General features: G+C 41.1%; 1 protein-coding gene across 1 annotated transcript in view; it reads right to left on the bottom strand.

Moving 5' to 3' along the window:
- Window positions 1–8,993, bottom strand: part of LOC145415633 (uncharacterized) — a 124,550-nt gene extending 115,557 nt beyond the window's left edge. Inside the window, exon 1 of the mRNA XM_080284854.1 lies at window positions 8,934–8,993. Coding sequence (XP_080140980.1) covers window positions 8,934–8,993 — 60 coding nt within the window. The remainder of the gene's footprint in view (window positions 1–8,933) is intronic.
- Window positions 8,994–20,302: the final 11,309 nt, after the last annotated feature.

Below are 20,302 nucleotides of genomic sequence, written 5' to 3'. Positions count from 1 at the left end.
ACAAAGCAAGGAAATGGTGGAGAAGGAAGTGGTTAGGGTACTGAGAAGTAGAGAATCTTTAGTCAGGGATGTAGCAGATAAGAAAATCTATCTATCTATCTATTGCCAGACACCATAATCCCGTCAAGGGTGGCCATTTGACAGTGAGTTAGTTATTTTACAGGGAGGGGCACCAACCCTCCACCAACCCACTTGCTGACACGTAGGGAGTACGTATGGTTTGGTTATATGGTTACCACCCAGCGTTGTAAATGGTTTCTTGGCTTACAGGAAACCATTTGGCTTGTCACTCAATGTAAAGCCACCTGTAAAGGAAAGAAAAGGAATAAGAAGTGACAGGAAAGATAGGAGAAATAGGAAAAGAGGAGGGCAGGCACAGAAAAAGAATGATAAAAGCTAAGAAAGTAGGCAGCACTACATCAAGTGAGTGGATGATGGTCGCCACCACCTACCACAATGAAAATATGTAATAAATGCCGAAGTAAAAGAAAAACGTATGACAGTAAGATCAGAAAGAGAAAGAGAAGAACTGAGTAAGGTTAAAGAAATAATATCAGTAGTTATAAAGGTTAACAACGAAGCTCAAGAAGAGATTGCGGAAGTGTTTAGGTTGGGAAAGTATGAGGAAGGTGGGGCAAGGCCATTGAAGGTAAAGTTTAAGTCCCAGGTAATGGTAAAAGAAATCATCAACAGAACAAGGAAATTATTGGACGAAGATGGATTAAAAAATGTCTGGATAAGGAGAGATGCAAATGAGGAAGAAAGAGCTAAAATATAAGTTTTAGTAGAGGAAGCAATGGCAAAAAACGAACAGAGAACAGAGGAAGAGAAGGCAGTGTTTTATTGCAGGGTTATGGATCAGAAATTGAGGAGGTGGTACCAATGGAGAGAAGAAGAGAAGAGGGTATAAAAAACAAATATAATCTGAAGGTGGCATATACTAATGTTGATAGGTTAATATCGGCAAGGTTGGAAATCAACTATTTCATGAGGGTACGTGAACCTGATGTTATGTGCTTTGTGGAGACCAAGAGACGATATTGATGTCTATATGGGAGATGATAAATACAAACTGTGGAGAAGAGACAGAAAAGAAAAAATGGGAGGAGGAGTGATGATAGCAGTGAAGAACAACATAAATGTAGATACCATGGAAAAGGGAGAGGGCAGGGCTGAAGGGATAAATATGAAATTAGAAACTGGAGAGAAAGGCAAGAGAGATATGGCAGTAGTGTATGTTCCCCCTAAGACAAGAGCATGGAATGACAATGAATACCAGGACATGTTGTCAGACATGGCTAGTAATTTACAGAAAATGACTAAGAAAAGCAACAATACAATTTTAATGGGTGACTTTTACTGTAAAGAGGTGAACTGGGAGGAATGGGACTCAGGAGGCAGCGAAGATTTGGGAGGCACTATATTATTAAATATGACAATGAACAATGTGATGGAGCAATGGGTCAAAAAAGAGACACGGTTCCGAGGCAAGGACACACCAGCGACTTGTTGTTTACCAAAGAACCCAATGTAATAGAATCTTTGAAACACCTGTGTCCTATACGAAAAAGTGATCATGTGGTCATTGAGTTCCTGATGATAACAGGGAACGTGATGCCAAGAGATGAGCTTTATAGACAGGGAAGATACAGCTTTGGGAAAGCAAACTTTACAGGATTGAGAAAATTTTTTGAAAATGCGGATTGATGAACATTCAGAGATACAAGAGAGATACAGAAGAAATAGGATATCTTTCTAGACCTCTATAATTTGAGAGTGGAAAAATATGTGCCAAGAGTAAGGGAGAAAGAAAACAGGAAAAAGGTGTATGATAGCAAAAAAAAGAGAGAGACACGGCATGGAACATCTGGAGAAACAGAAATAATAACAGAACACAAGAAGAATATAAAAGAACTAGAAATGAATACACAGAGAGGAAGAAAGGAACTGTCAAAAAGGTATAATAGACAAATTTAAAGATGAACCCAAACTGTTTTACAGATCTGTCAATGGCAAACTGAAACAAAAAGAAGGAATCACCAAACTGAAAGTAGAAGGAGAGGTCTGTAAAGATGCCGCAATGCAAGCTGAAATAATGAACAAATGTATCCAATCGGTTTTCACTAATGAAAAGGAGTTTGCGGAAGGGGAGGGAGTGACTTGAAATCTAGTGATAAAAGATATAAAAGTGGAAGAACAGGAAATGTATAAATTACTGGAAACTCAAGATATAAGGAAAGCCCCAAGACCAGTTGGAATCTCTAATTGAGTACTGAGGGAATGCAGAGAACAACTGGCAGATAAGATTCACAGTTTAATTGTGTGTTCTCTGGAAGAGGGGAAAGTGCCTCAAGAATGGAAGAGGGCAAATGTGGTACCAATTTAAATGGGTAGAAACAGGGAAGAACCCCTGAATTATTGACCAGTGTCCCCAACCAGCATGGTTGCAATTTTGTGAGAGAGAATCCTGAAAGATAGATGCATAAAATATCTGGAAGAGATTAATATTTTGGCAGAAAGTCAGTTTGGATTCAGAAGTGGAAGTTCATGTGTTTGGTCATATGTATGAAACTTTTTAAGCTTTTACTCAAGAACGATTGACGTGGTACAGGAGAGAGGCTGTTGGGTGGATTGTGTGTAGTTAGATTCGGACAGTGCTGGGCAGGTGTTCAAACACTTGCTCAAAGCGCAATTGCGCACCGTTGTGCTCCAGTGAATATCTTTTGCGCATTGCGCACCAGATGAGACCATGCGCAATATTACGCTTGCGCACCTGCCTTGCACACCTGTCCTGTGGACTGGCACTGCGCAATCCAAGAGACACCTGGTCTTGGGAGCTTCCCGTATGTCTGGACAAGAGCTGGGGGAGGCTCGGGCGGGTCGCGAGGGTTCTGGGGGAGGCAGGAGGGACGGAGGGTAGTAGCATTTCTTAAAATGCTTCAACAGAGATAATGTATTTTAATATTTTTTAAATAATTATTATTAGTAAATAATAATAATTAAAAAATTTATTAATTAAGAGTAGCATATGCAGTTCCTTACAAAAAATCAATAAAACATTATTTAAATCAAACATCCACAGCCTAATAATATATTAGGCTGTGGATATTTGAATTAAATAATAGGTTTTAATGATTTTTGTAAGGAATTACACATGCTATTGTATACAGTGTCTATATTGAATTATTAAAAAAACGTCTTGCAAAAATGCAGATAAAAGTAAAACTGGCAACATCACATTTCCCTGTCCCTCTGCTTCACAGCCCGCTCACTCATCTGAACTTCCACGAGTGAAAAAGTTACTATATGACAGTATTATGATACCAACTCTAATGTATGGAAGTGAAGCTTTGACCTTGTTGGAGGGACAGAAGTCAGGAGTGAGAGCTGTGGAAATAAATGGGTTATTTGAGAGGAGCATGTGGAGTTACATGGAGAGACAGACTGACAAGTGAGGAAGTGAAGGATCGTTGTGGTGTGGACGTGGATGTGATAGGAAGCGTTAGGAGAAACACACTGAGGTGGTTTGGTCATATGGAGAGGATGGAGAGTGAGGGGCTAACGAGGAGAGTGTATATGAATGAGGTGGAGAGGGGAAGAGGGAGGGGGAGGCCAAGGATGAGATGGAGGGATGGAGTGGAGAAGTATATGAGACAATGAGAGAGAGGGGTGTGAGCTGGGAGCAAGGCAGTGAAATGGTGGGGGACAGGGCGACATGGAGGCGATTTGTTGCTTGTTTGTGGTCAGTGGCCACCCCATACGGGATTAAGGCGTCTGGCAATAGATAGATAGATAGAATAATAATAAATTAAATTATGCTAATTTATTTAAATATATCAATACTTTACAGTAATTCCCACAAATATATGCAAATGGTTTGCGCTAGCGCTTAGTGACATTGCACAAGCTAAATATTGGATTGCGCACTTGCGAAAATTACAAATAATAAAAAATAATAATAAATAAAAGTAAGCAGGTATGCTATTTTATGTAATTATCTCAATATTTTACAGTAATTCCCACAAATATATGCAAATGGTTTGCACTAGCGCTTAGCAACATTGCGCAAGCTAAATATTGGACTGCGCACTTGTGCAAATTACAAATAATAGAAAATAATAATAATAAATAAAAGTAAATAAGTGAGTATGCTATTTCATTTAAATATCACAATATTTTACAGTAATTCCCACAAATATATACAAATGGTTTGCGCTTGCACTTTGCGACATTGCGCATGCTAAATATTTGTCAGATTGGGCACTTGCGCTTGAGCAAGGTAGTGAACTGTGGATTGCACATTGTGCTTGCGCAAGATCCTTCTTCGTTTGCGCTGCCCACCACTGGATTTGGAGAAGGCCTTCGACAAGGTACCCCATAAGAGACTAAGGTGGAAACTAGAACATCTAGGGAGGACTGAAGGGAAACCTCCTGGAATGGATGAGAGACTTTTTGAGAGACAGACAAATGAGGACAGTAATAAAGGACAGGATGTCTAGATGAAGCGAAGTAACAAGTGGAGTCCCGCAGGGCTTGGTGTTGGTGCCAGTAATGTTCCTGATTTATGTAAATGATATGGTAGACGGAGTGAACAGTTATGCAAGTCTGATTCCTGATGATGCAAAGATCTTGAGGAAGGCAGAGGTTGAGGAGGACTGTAAAATGCTATAGGAGGATCTGGATAGAATACATGATTGGAGCCAGATGTGGGAAATGAAATTCAACACAAACAAAATGTAAAATATTGGAAATGGGTAACAGTGTCAAGAGGCCATCACTGAATTACTTGATAGGTGATGAACCAATCACAAGAGCAAGAGAAGAGAAAGATTTGGGAGTGCTGGTCCAGGATAGTTTGTCGCCTGAAAAACATATTAACAAGACAGTTAGAGAGAGGTATAAACTCTTGACTAACATAAGACTAGCATTTCATTATATGGATGAGGAGATGATGAAAAAATTGATAGTTGCCATGATCCACCTCAGGTTAGAATATACAGCAGTAGTATGGTCCCCACACAAAAAGAAAGATATAAACAAGATTGAGAGAATACAAAGAACAGCAACCAAAATGGTCCCCAGTCTGGCAGATCTGTCATACAAAGAGAGGCTGGAAAAGCTGGATTTGCCTTCCTTAGAGGAAAGGAGGGAGAGGGGTGACATGATTGCAGTGTTCAGGACCATGATGCGAGTATATAAAACTGACAAAAGAAGAATTGTTTGTATGGGATAAGAGAGTAACAAGAGGACACAGAATGAAATTGAAGAAGCCAAGCTGCTTGAAGGGTATCAAGAAATTTAGTTTCCCTTAAAGATCCACAGACCTGTGGAATAGCCTGGACAAAGAGATCGTCCAGTCTAAAAACTTACACGAGTTTAAAGCTAAATTTGACTTATCGAGAAACCGAGATGGGACCCCATGAGCATAGTTCATTTCCTGTACATCACAATTAGGTAAATACAATCAGGTAAACACACACACACACACACACACACTTATCTATTAAGCTACTACAATAGAATTACAGAAACATTACAGAAAAGAGGATGATGGGTGGACAGTATCTATTTAGATTTTATGAAAGCATTTGACAGCGTACCACACCAAAGACTTTTATGGAAACTGTACCATCAAGGAGGTATCCAAGGCAATCTGTACTGTTCGATGCAGGATTTTCTCAGAAAAAGGGAAATGAGAACAGGACTATGGTGTAAATTGCTCATCATGGAGGGAAGTGACTAGTGGAGTTCCACAGGGCTCAGTGCTGGCACCAATTATGTTTTCAGTACATATAAATGACAGACAGTAACAGTGGAAATGGAAGCTATCTAAAAATGTTTGTGGATGATGCAAAAATACAAAGGAAAAGTACTAACACAGATTCTTGCAAAGAGCTGCAAAAGGAATTAAATAAGCTTCATGAATGGAGCAATAAATAGCATATGGAATTAAATGTGGACAAATGTCATGTAACTAAGTTTGATAAAAGTGTGAGAAGACCAGATTGGCATTATAAGTTAGGAAGAGCAACCTTACACATATCAGAATGGGAGAAGAACCTATGGTCCGTCTATTTTATGAAGAGCGTTAGGGCATTGTCCCTCTTGGGGAGTCCCCATCCCACAGTGTTGCCATACTTTGTACTGGGCAACTTAATCGGATTAGAGAACAGGTGCAAATGACAATTCTCCCTCACAGCACACCAATCTCCTCACTCTCTCTCTGCATAAAGAAATTGCATTTTTTGTAGATTTCTTTCTATAAAAAGTCTATATGGTTTTGTGATTTACTTAAATTTGAGGAAAAGCCTCCTGACTGACTGTCTCTCTCTCTCTCTAACGTTATTTTTTATTATGACTGTGATTTTCTGCTTAAAGTATGATGTTTTATTTGTGGTTTATAATTTCGATTTATTTTCCACACTACCTTTGAGGTTGAGGAAAAGCCTCCTGACCGTCTTGTTGCACTCCTATTCAATTTCCACCACGTTCCCTCCCTTCTTCCCTCCGTCTTGCCTTTTCTCCCATATCTCCGGCCTCTCCAACCTCCCTCCCTCGCTGTCTGCTTATCCCCCTATCTCTATTCTCTTTCCCTCCTCTCTCTCTCTCTGTTACTGTCTGTCTGTCAATACAGTAACCCCTCCAATATCCGGATCAATAGAGCCATCGGTAGGTTCGGATATTGGTTTCGTCCGGATATTGGGCCCCAGCTTATGGACTTGTACTTACGGACCCTAACACAGAGAAACACCTATACAACTCCCTCCGGACATGCATAGCACCTATTTAACACCCAAATCACACCAATAAGGCACATAAATGACTGAAATAAATGCAATAGAAACATAAAATGTGGGTTTAGAAGTATGTTCATACATTAATAAACATTCTGGTACTTATGGACTCTAACCGAACCTAACCTAACCGAACCTCACCGAACTCTGAAAAACACATTCCTACTGCACATGCATGAGGTAAGTTTAGTATGGAAAGAAGTACAGTATGACACTTTCTGGTAAGTATAGTATGGGAAAAAATACAATATGAAACATTCTGGTAAATATAGTATGGAAAATAGTACAACATGAAACATTCTGGCTACTTACAGCAAGTCCTTGGCCACCTCGATGAATAACCGCCTCCTCTTGGACTCTGACAGTAAGAACGATTTCCTGAAGCACTTGCACTGCACTCTTCCTGAAGTCTTGCACTGAACTTAGTCACTAACACACAGAAGTCATGGCGAACAGCGCAGGTCTTGTCGCGGTGAGAGACAGGCGGGAAGTGGGGAGGATGCAGCGGTGCTCTATCGGACGTTTGAGGAATGACGAACCAAAACAATGCTCTCACGCGGCGCGCGCGGCTAGTTCAAATTATGGACGGCAAAAAATCGATTTTTTTTCCAATTTTTTTGGAATTTCGGACCATTTTGGGAATGTTTGATCCCAGGACGATAAGGTTCGGTTAGTGGGGATGTTCGGTTATTGGGCGTCCGGATATTAGAGTGATTACTGTAATATGTTTTTCTTATGAATGTGACACTTTCCTTAAAGTATGATGTTTTATTTGTTCTTTATTTCAATTTTTTTTCCACACCACCTTTGACGTAAAAGTCAAGGTGCATTTTTTTTTTTATAGAGGTTTTCCCCAGAAGGCCTAATCAAAAGCTTTTGAGGGAACAATTACAGGTCCTCTGTTAGCCTTCTCTTCTAAAAAATACTTACGTTGTAAATAAGTTCTTCTTCTCTACTGTGGAGCACACGAGAGCGAGTAGCAGGAGTAAGAGCATCCATCTCAGGTGGCGGCCAGAGTGGAAATGACCTGGATTAACACGGTCACTCTATCCTTACAAATGTGGCAACGGTGGAAAGCAACGGTGCCAAGTGTTGTGGTATTTATAAAAAGTCATTGTTATTATTAGAAAAAAAAAAAAAAGAGACATTTATAACATTATATAGCCTTATTAGAGAATTATATATATACATATATATATATATATATATATATATATATATATATACTGTAAATAAACTTCATTTAGAAGTAGTAAATAGCTGACATGAGACAGAGAGGTGTACACATTTGGCACAGAGGCAGCCGAGGAAAATCCCAAGAGGGACAACACCTAAACGTGCTTCATAAAATACAGACCATAGAAATGATTATCAGTAACAGACTATCTCTGGCTGACCACATCAGTGAGATGGTACATAACATGTATACACCGTTTGCTAATATGAGAATAGCATTCACATATATAAATGAAGACATGTTGAGAAAGATAACATCAATCATTGGCCCAACCCTGGAGTATGCATCAGTAGTCTGGAATCCTTATCTCAAAAAATCATCTAAAAAACCACAGAGATAAGATTGAAAAAGTACAAAGGGCAGCTACAAGATGGGTACCAAGCTTAAGGGATCTAAGCTATGTAGAAAGACTAAAAAAACTGAATCTACCAACACTACAGGAGAGAAGGAAAAGAGGCGACATTATTATGCTATATAAATGCATCTCAGGGAATGAGAATATAGACATAAATAAAAATATAACCTATGGGGATGCATCAGCAAGAGGAGGGGACACTGCAACAAACAACATAAAATGAGAGGTGACAAAGACGTAAGGAAATTCAGTTTCCCAAACAAGGCTGTTAGTGCATATTGCTGTTAGTGTGTGTGCGCGTACACACTTGTTACGTTGCAAGTGGTGACGTCCTCAGAAGAGTCTTGCGGTATGCAGGCGGAGCCCGCTCAGTAGAAGGTGTGAGGCCAGTGAGTGCAGTTGTTTCGCATTCCAACACTGGTAGTAGAGCATAGTTCGAGCATAATGGCGGCGTGCCCAACTAAGTGGCCTCCAAAACTTGAAAATGATTCCGCCTATGGGAGCTGGAAGAAGGACATCGACATTTGGTGCGAACTGATGGACTTACCGAAAAAGAAGCAAGATCTAGCCATTCACCTTTCGTTGCCAGGAAGAGCGAGGGTGGCATCTTCGGAAATTGAAGCTGCTGATTTGAAACGATAATGGTGTTCAGACCTTGTTGAACAAACTAGATGGTTTATTTCTCGCAGGCAAGGGATGTCGGCAGTTTGCAGCTTTTCATGAGTTGTACAACTTCGGAAGAGTCAGTGATATGAACATTCATTAGTTCGTGGCAGGATTTGAGAATGTTTATTTCAAATTTACAAAGCAGGACATGCAACTGCCGAATTCTGTGATGGCTTTTATGCTTCTGGCTTCATGCAAACTTTCAGACAGTAAGCAACAACTAGTGATGTCCGCAATAACTAAGGTAACTTATGAAAATATGAAATCTGCCCTGAATCGTACTTTCGCTGGGGAAATTTGCTGGCAGAACGATGCAACGTTGTCTGCCTGTGAGGTGAAGAGTGAATCAGTTTTTTGGAGTGACGAAGTCAGCAATGAGGAAACGTTTTACGTTAGAGGTATTCGACGAGGAAAGACCCTGTTTCGAGGTGGTGCAGTGCATGAACGTGGTCGTGGTGATGGCCGCTCAACTGTGTCTGCTAGAATTTCCCAACGCTAATCCACCAGCAGGAGGCAGAACCCGTTTGGGCCTGATGGAAAGGTGTCGAGGTGTTTAGTATGCGATTCTAAATTTCACTGGGCACGTGACTGTCCGGATGAATACGAAAATGCGGGAAGAAAATTCTGAAACAGTGCACCTGTCATTATTTATGGGCTATGCAAAGGATGCCACTAGTAGAGGTAAATTACAGACACCAGTAGCAGAATCTAGGGGATGTGCCGTTCTAGACACAGGGTGTTCTACAACTGTGTGTGGAGTTGAATGGATCAATTGCTATCTAAGTGAGCTCAATGATTACAAACGTGAAGCTATAATAGAAGAAAAGTCATCCTCAATGTTTACTTTCGCTCATGGCATTACTGTTTCTTCCCTCAAACATGTTACTCTGCCATGCTACATTGGAAATATACATGCAACCATTGTGACTGATGTGGTAAGCTGCAACATTCCCTTGCTGCTGAGCAAAACGCTACATGAAAAAGGCAAAAATGCTGATTAATTTTGAAAGTGACCAGGTCAGAATTTGTGGAACTATCATTAACCTCCCTTTCCTTGGGGGAAGCAGCCTAGTATATAGATAGATAGATAGATCATTAACTTGAAGTCCTCAACTTCAGGGCAATACTTGCTACCAGTTTCTCTGTGATTAGGCCGAGAGTTTTGTGAAACGATCGTGATGGCATCTCTTGGGGGTGATGTAGACAAAATGGCTTTGAAGCTTCACAGGCAGTTTGGACACCCAGCGTTGGCTAAACTAATCAAACTTATTACAGATGCTGGAATTAAAAGTTCAGAACTGGAGCAGGCTATCAAGGCTGTATCTGATGCATGTACAGTCTGCTGTAGATACAAGAGAGCCAGGCCCCGACCTGTAGTCAGTTTACCCATGGCATCTAAGCTTAAGGAAGCCATAGCTATGGATTTGAAAGCTTGGGGAAGGCATTATTTCCTAGTCCTTGATGATTTGGTGACCAAGTATTGCACCATGATAGTAATTGCAGACAAATGTGTGACCACCATTATCGAAGGAGTATTTCGAAGTTTGATTGTTCTGTTTGGTGCACCTGGAAAAATTCTTACAGATAATGGTTGTGAATTCAACAATGCTGAAATGAAAGCATTGGGAGAGGCCTTTAATATCAAGATCATGACGACGTCTGCAGAGAGTCCACGGAGCAACGGAGTATGTGAGCATCAAAATGCAGTCATTGGTGACAATATTAGGAAGATAATGGCTGATAGCCAGTGTGACTTGGATGTGGCCTTGGCTTGGGCAGTATCAGCAAGAAATGCTCTCACCAGCTATGCAGGTTTTTCTCCTAACCAACTTGTTTTTGGTCAAAACCCTGGCCTGCATAATGTGTATGCAAATGATCCTCCAGCCTTGAAACCTATATCACCATCAAAAATTGTGAGGGAATTTGAATGCTCTTCATTTAGCAAGACAAGAGTTTATGAAGACTGAATAAGGGGAACGTTTGGCTAAGGCTCTGTGGCACAACATACGTTTGAGTGACTTAAATGACATCCAAAATGGAGATGAAGTCTTTTACAAAAGAGATGACAGTCATGAATGGCATGGTCCTGGAATTGTAATAGGCAGAGATGGAAAACAAATTCTAGTGAGACACGGCGGTGTCTCCGTCCAAGTGCACGTGTGTCTTCTAGCACGTACTCCAGAACAAAATACTACAGTTGGGGATAGTGTCACTAGTGATGAGAAGAACAATGTAGTCCAGGGGAAGCCTAATCACGATTCTTCGCAAATGTTGAATGACTATCCACCAGATGGCGAGTCGGAAAATGATGCAATTCTGGATGATCAGCCTTCCACAGTTTCTCTTCCGGTTACTGAACCTCCCAAGGTTTCTGTTGGTCAACATATAAAGGGAATACATTCAGAGAGAGGAGAGTTGATGACTGGAGTTGTGAGTTGGGCGGGTAAAGGCACTGGAAAGTACAATTACTGCTACAATTTGAAGAGGAACTCTGACGGCAATATTGACTGGGTGGATCTGCAAAATGATTTTAGCACATGGGAAGTAGTTGATGACGACACAGAAATGCTTGTTCTTTTTAACTCTGAGGAAGTATTATGCGCCAAGGAAAACAAAATTACAAACTGGCAGAATAATGACGTGTATGAGGATGTAGATGATACTGGGCAAGATGCCATACCGGTTCGATGGTTGTGACAGAAAAAAATGAAAAACAGAAAGCCGATTGTTAAAGTCCGTTTAGGCACCGGAGGATCTGATGAAGACATGGTGGATCTCCGGAGAGACTCTCCTACATGCTCAAAAGAGGCTGTGTGTTTGGCACTTGCTTTATCCTCCACCAACCAATGGGACTGCCACGCTATGGACGTGAAAGCTGCCTATCTGCAAGGTAACAATATTGAGCGAGTTGTTATGTCCTCCGCCTGAATATGCAAAATGGTAAGCTGTGGAGACTAAAGAAAATGGTTTACGGTCTTTGTGATGCTGCTAGGCATTGGTATCTGTGCGTCAAAGATCAATTTTTGGGTTTCAGAGCTAAAATGTCATCACTGGATTCAGCGCTGTTCTTTTGGAGCAATAGTGGAAAAGTCAAAGGCATTGTATGCATTGATGTCAATGATTTCTTTTGGGCTGGTACACGAGATTTCGAGCAGCAAGTGATTAACCGTTTGAGCCAAAAATTCCTCATCGGCAGTTCAGAATCAAAAGCTTTCAAATACGTTGGTCTAAATGTCGTCTCCAATATCGATGGCAGCATAATGCTTGACCAGTTCCAGTACGCTTCATTTTTTAAACCAGTCATGTTGAGCAGACATCGTGCAGCAGTGAAATCAGGAGAGCTGTCCGAGTCTGAGAAAATGGAGTACTGAACGTTAATTGGACAACTCAATTGGACTGCCACACACACTCAACAAGAGATTGCCTTTGATGTGTTTGAGTTGAGTATGACTGCAACCGAGCTACCGTGGCGGATTTGCTTAGGCTCAACAAGGTGATCACAAGGGTGAAGACTGACAACATGAAGCTATATATTCCAAAAATGGGGCTGCTCAACGAATGTTATATAGAGTGCTTATCGGATGCCTCTTTTGCGAACCTTGTAGGCAGGGAGGGTTTGTGATTTTCCTACAAGATGCTAGTAAGGCGAGATGTCCCACATTCTGGTAGACTAGAAAGACCAGGCGAGTTGTCAAATCTACTTTATCTGCTGAAACGTTGGCACTGCTTGAATGTGCTGAGACTGCTGTATATCTTGCCATCATATTGTGTGAGTTCTCTGGTTGTGGAAATTTCAAGATCAAGTGTTTCGTCAATAACAAGTCTGGTGGACGCCCTTAACTCTTGCAGGAGCGCTGAAGACAGAAGACTGCGCATTGATATTGCTGTATTACAAGACATGTTGGAGCGAGGGGAGATTGATGAAGTGGATACATCACAACAACTGGCTGACTCTCACCAAGAAAGCGAACAAGCGGCTGTGTGCAGCAGCAGTCAGCCACGACTAGAAGGATTATAGTACTTCAAGGGACACCACATATTTGTATGTGGTTACAGACTAGGTCTAATGGTACTTAAACAAATGTCTATGTATTGGATACACAGCGTGTACAGGACACCAATAATCCATTCAACTTCGTCCTTGGAATCTTTCGTCAAATTAACAAGAGAGGACAAGAGTGTTAGGGCATACTGCTGTTAGTGTGTGCGCGCACACACTTGTTACGTTGCAAGTGGTGACGTCATCGGAAGAGTCTTGCGGTATGGTGCCCGATCAGTAGGAGTTGTGAGGCCAGTGAATGCGGTCGTTTCGCATTCCAACAGGGCAATTGATCAGTGGAATGCACTGCTGAAATAGTGTGTGCCAAAATTATTCACAAATTTAAAGATATGTATGATAAAAATGGTTTAATACACAGGACAGTACGTGCTTGACTCATTCCTGTAAAGATACAATTAGGTAAGAACACACACACACACACACACACACACACACACTTGCAGCCTAGATACTAAGGTTCTCATATCAAACTATATCTTGTTCAGTTTAATGTGACCTAAACTTACTGTCTCTCAATCCTGAAAGATGTAACAAGAGATTACCATTATAACATGGTGTGAATTAAAAAAAAAATGCTATAGAAGGGATACAGACCCTATATCCACGATGAACTACAGTACATGGTACAGTACAGTGAATGAACTACAGTACACAGTGATCAGTACCCACCCTGAGACAGTGCACAGAGGTAAGTACAGTACATATGAGGTTCTTCAGGCTCATATGTGTAAATTTTTCTGGTCCCCAAAAATATATAGGAGGATGTTTTGACAAATATAATGGTAATTCACATAACAATGACTGGTAAAAGGTGAAAGCAGAATGAAAGATGGGGTAAAATATCTGGCTACATGGTCACCACATCAGATTACTATAAATCCTTATTATGTGTCAGCTTGCTTGGCATGATTGTTTGTGTTCATTTCCACAATTATATTTCAGAAAAGTTGCCTTTAAAAAAATCTATTGCTATTTATAAAGTTTCCTCTAGTTTACAGTGTGAACTGTTTGAAAAAAGTGAAGATACTTCTGACCATACCTTTGACTTACAATAAGGACTGTCAGTAATGTGTTCCATACTCACCCTGAGACGGTGTGCAGAGGTACAGATGAGTGCATGCGAAACCCTAAGGATGTGTGTGCGTATGTACGCATGAGGGAAAGCCAGTCGATTCTCAAGCACACACACAATCTGAAACAACTTGTAGAGAGAGGGAGGCAGGCCCAACTGTACCCCAGTACATGTTTCGTTGGGATCTGAACAAAGGATGGTCTCAACACAGCTCCTGTGGGGTCAACAAGTTGTTTAAAATTAGCATACCTTTTTTTTAGCACATTTTTTAAAAACATTAACCATTTAAAGGAAAATGCTGTATTATTTCACTATATTCTTGCTACTTATGACAATTTTTATTCAGCTTTGACATTAAAAATAAAAAATTGGCTAAACAATGGTTAAAAACTGATAATATATGGTACAGTATATAGCTACTGCATTAAAAACTCCACTATTCACTATCCTAACCCAATTTTTCACACTTATAGAGGAGGATGAGATCCAGGGCAGGGTTATTTGTTCTTACATGGGACATACATCACAGAAGAAATTAAAATTTTGGCTACAATCTCTCCTCAACTTTATCCATACAGAATAAAGGCTGCTTTAACCCCTAGATGCTGGGCTATTTATACCACGGTCGTCCTCTCAGCATGGGCAATTTTCCCGAAACTGATTGCTTTCACACCTTTATATCTCAAACAGTACAGCAGTTAGGGAAACAAATTAAAGACCATATTGCTCACCAACTCTTCTTCTTGAAAATGAAACTATCCCTAAGGGTGCAGGAGGTCGCATCAATGAGTAAAGACATGAAGAAAATACATAACTTTCGATGACTGAAGTGGGATGTCTTCGTGCGTCTGCACGCAGCCCCGGCTTTGGCTTCGCTCTCAACTAGATAACTTCTTCACTACTAGATAAACCAGATGCAGTGGCACCAAAGGTGTCACGAATTAATGCGCGACATTGTGTTAGTATTATATAGGGAACGTCTGAAGAATTTTGAAATGCATAAACTTTTGCTCAGTCCATAAACTGCCTTGCTTTTGCACTCAGACCATAATGAGTTTTCATAACCCTTGTCATTGTTTTCATAGGTGACTGTCTTTCTGTATAGAAAGTGCATTTCACTGAGCAAAACCTTTTGTGTAATTGTCATTCCCACGCATTCCTTCTCCGACCGCTAAGTTGAGCCAAGCTCATCTCTCGTGCTTTGTGCCCCAGCTTGCTTACAGTAGGCTCTCGATCTTCGATTAACCTTACTCTGATATTTTGTACTTCGATCAGACTTGCCTGCTTGTCCAAAATTCGTGCTTCGATTTCACAAGTCATGCTTCGATCATTCAAGCCAGGTTGCGAATGCAAGTCGAAGCTCATCTGTTCATCTGTCATACCACCTAACGACCTCTTGGTGATGCTTGCCCTCATTCAAACATTTGAAATCTTTTTTGTGATGATGGAGGCAGCACAAGCATCAACAATAGTGGCCATGGTGATTGGGACAAGGATAAGGAAGCAGGTGTTCACTCAAGCGGGGTTGGGGCGAGCGCGAGTGATGGCAGCGAGGGTGGCAGTGGTGGCTGGCAACAATGACTCAACCACCGCCTCGGAACCGGTCGGGACAATTCGCCATCATAACAACAACAAGACAGTATTCCGTCATTAATGAAGACAGCTATGAGTGATGCTAGAATATAATTCAAAGGCGACTACAGCGAGGAAGAAACAAGTTAATTACTGACTAAAGGTGCAACTAATAAATACTGTAATATCCAATGCCTACGCTATTGAACATAGACTCTGATGGATCCCCCTTAATTATAGTTATTAAAGTATTTATTAATTAATAATATGTATCTTTATAGAATGACGGGGAATCGTCCCGGGTGCAAATTGTCCTGACGGGGAATCGTCCATGTTTTGACGGCGAATTGACTTGACAGTGAATTGTCTCAGAACCCAACACTCACCATATGAACTTCATTCTTTCTATATTAAAGTGTGTGCTGCCTGTATTTCTTGCTTTTATTGCTAATAGTAAGAAAATATACGTAAATATGTACTAAATAAAAGCAAATATATGACTATGTTAAGATTTTGGGTGGGTATAAGTGTATACGTAAAAGCTGATGTAGGTTTCACGGCAACACACTGGTTCCATTTATTTTTCTTCCATAAGTTTATCAATTCGCACTTCAATAAATCGCATTTCCATCATTTTTTTTCGGTCCCAAAACCGATCAAAGATCAAGAGCCTTCTGTACTTCAGTTAGTCAGCTTCAGACTGCCTCGTAAGAAGGTACTCACTGTGCCCAGTGTTGAGAGCAGCGTCTCCGTTGTACAGTGATTCCCCGCATCTCCCCAATGAGTCGGTGATTGGCGTAGTGACTTAGCAGCGAGCAGCGCCTGCCGTAGCAGAGACGCCCAGTCTTTTGTAGCCTCAGCTCCGTTCCCTCCACTGACCAGTATTTCTGTTCATTTTCCTAGGCTTAAGTCTGATTAGCTCTTTGAATGAGTGAGTGAGTGTATTTCTTTTGATATTTGAATTCACTCATCCCCCTGCGACAGTGAATTCCCCTCTTGAACTCATTTTTGAAATTCATGTAAAGTAAATTGATTTCATTGTAATTAATAAATTTACAGTTTTCTTTGACTTTAATGTAAAACTAGAATTGTGTTTGATTTCTCCACATTGTGCTTTCTTAAATTTGCTTACCCCAGTTTGCACAAATTTCTATAATAATCACAACTGGTATTTAGGCCAGTTCTTTTGTATTAATTCTCAAATCCTTTGTGCCAACTAGGAGTTAAGCATCAGCAAGAACTTGTCCATTATTATTATTAGTTATTGATTCCCCCCTGGGGGTAGGGGGGTTTTACAAGAATACTTCCCCAGTATCCCTGCTTGTCGTAAAAGGTGACTAAAAGGGTTGGCGGAGGGTTAGTGCCTCTCCCCGGAAAACAACTAACTAAAAAAACAAACAAGAAGCCTCGGACAAGGACTGACCAAACGATGACGACCCAGGACCGGACCAAGGACTTGGTAAGGGCTACGTGGAATGTAAGAGGAGCGAATGATGAGTGTGCAGGATATTTACAGAAGAAATATATGCAGCATGTGATGTGGTGTGTGGAAGGAAGAGAAGACGGAGGGGGGTGCAAGGAACAGCGTGGTGGACTGAAGAGGTGAGACAGGCTGTGGCACAAAAGAAGAAAGCATACAATGAATGGATGAGAAATAGGGGCGTGGAAGAAGTAGAGAGGCGGAAGAGAGAGTTATATGTAGAAAGAAAGAGAGAGGTGAAAAGATTAGTAACAGAGAGTAGGAAGAGAGTGGATGAGAGGAATTTGGAAGGAATTTGAGTGTAAAGTGGAGGGACTGTAAGAAGATGTTCTGGAAAGAGGTGAAGAGAGTAAGACAGGGTGGAAGTGAGGTTAGCAGGGGAGTGAAAGATAAAAATGGTAGATTACTAGTGTAGAAGGGAGAAAAAGTGAGCAGACGGAGAGAACATTTTAAGGAATTGGTGAACATAGAGGATGGAAGTAATGCGAGTATAAGTGGCTGGGGAATGGCTGGGAGAAGGAGGGAGGTGAGAAGACAGGAAGAAATCAGTAGGATACAAGTTGTGGAAGCAATGAAGAAAGTTAAATTGAGGAAAGCCCCAGGAATTGATGGAGTGTGTGGTGAAATGCTGAAGCATGGGGGAGAGATAGCAGTAGAATGGATGTGGAAGATGTGCAGATTGGCCTGGGAGGAACGCAGAGTCCCGGAGGATTGAAAGTCAGGTATAATTATTCCCTTGTACAAAGGAAAAAGGGAAAAATAAGTGTGTGGTAATCATATGGGCATTTGTCTTCTTAGTATAATAGGAGAAGTGTATGGTAGGATACTTATTGACAGAGTTAGAGAAAGAACAGAGGAATTAGTTGGAGAAGAACAGGGAGGCTTTAGGAAGGGACGAGGTTGTGTAGATCAGATATTCATTCTTAGATCTTTAGTGGAAATGTTTCTAGAGAAGGGAAAGAAGTTGTATGCGGCTTTCATGGATTTGGAGAAAGCATATGACAGGGTCGATAGACAAGGATTGTGGAAAGTATTAAGAATATATGGAGTAGATGGGAAGTTGTTGAATACTGTGAAGAGTATGTATGATGGTGCTAAGGCTGCAGTGTGCGTGGATGGTGAACTAAGTAAATTTTTCTCTCTGAAAGTTTGGTTGAAACAGGGATGTGTCATGTCTCCATAGTTGTTCAATCTGTTCATGGATCGGGTAATAAAAGAGGTACAAGGTAGGGTAGTGGATGTTGGAGTGGCCCTGGTGAGAGAGGATAGTGTTTGGAAACTCCCTGTACTGTTGTTTGCAGATGATACTGTGTTGTTGAGTGAAGATGAAGGGGAGCTACAAGGCTTGGTGGATGAGTTTGGGAGAGTGTGCAAGAAACAGAATCTAAAGGTGAATGTAGGGAAGAGTAAAGTGATGGTCTTTGAGAAAAGTGAAGTCAGTGAATGTACAGTGAGGTTGGATGGTGAGGAATTGGAAAATGTGAGTACGTTTAAGTACTTGGGTAGTGTGATGAGTAAGGATGGAGGTTTGGAGGGTGAAGTGCTTGAAAGTGTACAGCAGGGAAGAAAGGTTGCTGGTTCTTTGAAAGCAGTGATAAGAAACAGGGAAGTGAGCATGGAAGTGAAAAAGTTACTATATGACAGTATTGTGATACCAACTCTAATGTATGGAAGTGAAGCTTGGACATTGTTGGAAGAACACAAGTCAAGAGTGAGAGCAGTGGAAATGAATTATTTAAGAGGAGCCTGTGGGGTCACATGGAAAGACAGGCTGACGAATGAGGATATAAAGGAGCGTTGTGGTGTGGATGTGGATGTGATAGGAAGTGTTATGAGGAACACACTGAGGTGGTTTGGCCATGTGGAGAGGATGGAGGGTGAAAGACTGACGAAGAGAGTGTATGTGAGTGAGGTGGAGGGGGGAAGCGGGAGGGGGAGGCCGAGGATGAGATGGAAGGATGGGGTGGAGAGGTATATGAAAGAAGGGGGTGTGAGTTGGGAGCTGGGCAGTGAAATGGCGGGGGACAGGACGATGTGGAGGCAATTTGTTTGTGGCCACCCCAAACGGGATTGAGGCGTCTGGCAATAGATAGATAGATGGATAGATTGCCAGGGGGTAAAGATCACACTTTCTCGGAGGCTAACAGTACTAACGATACAGCATTCATGAGTAGATAGTCTCTGTTGTGTACTGTTGAGAAAGTTTATAAAATTCTCATCCTTAGAGAATTGGCAAACTAAGCCAGCAAAAAGTAAAACTTACTACAGTGGAATTTCAAATTTCGATGGGCATATGTACCTAAAAATCACCGCGAAATTCAAATCATCGAAATTTAAACTGAACTTCTTATGAGAAAAATTAGTTTGGGTCTGGGGCCTCCAAACCTAACTACCTAAAATCATGATTTTTTGCCCACACCCCCAGTAAACTCTATGAACTATAATTGTGGTTAAGTAACTGTAGTTCTGCACTGTATTGCCATACTGTCAGCAAGTGTATACTTGGTGTATTTCTGCCCTTTCCTGTATTGCCATTTCTCCTTTGGCTGCGACGATTTAGAGGTGCCAGGCTGCTCTTGTCCATTACCACTACTACCCGAAGAACCACTCTTGCTTGCCATATTGTAACAGGTAAGTTGTGACGAAAATACAAAGAAAATACATACAACTAAACTACAATGAAATGCATGTCCACATATGGAAGGTACAGGCTGAAAGAGCTGCACTTGGCTGTAGAGGGCCGGCTGCTGGCATGACAGTCACAAGATGGCCCAGACAACAGAGCATCGCCTTGCACATGGCTTGTTGTTGTTGGTGCCTACTACCATCTGCGAGCTCTTGTCCTTCAACAACATGACTATTTTTTTTCTTAGTCTCTGTTGTTTATTTCTATGTTGCTCCTTATACAGGTAAGCCCTTAATTCATGTGAGGGTTACGTTCCCAGACCCTTTGCGTATGTGGTAAATTCGCGTATATGTTCTGCCCTTGTGTGCACATAATTACGCATGTCTACTAAGTATATTACATCTGAATAATACTGTTTATGCACTACATACACCTTATAA

The sequence above is a fragment of the Coenobita brevimanus genome, chromosome 103 (genome assembly GCF_032717465.1).
Source record: "Coenobita brevimanus isolate Jiangsu-jjx chromosome 103, ASM3271746v2, whole genome shotgun sequence".
Taxonomy (NCBI): Eukaryota; Metazoa; Arthropoda; class Malacostraca; order Decapoda; family Coenobitidae; genus Coenobita; species Coenobita brevimanus.
This window is presented reverse-complemented; position numbering and strand designations above follow the sequence as displayed.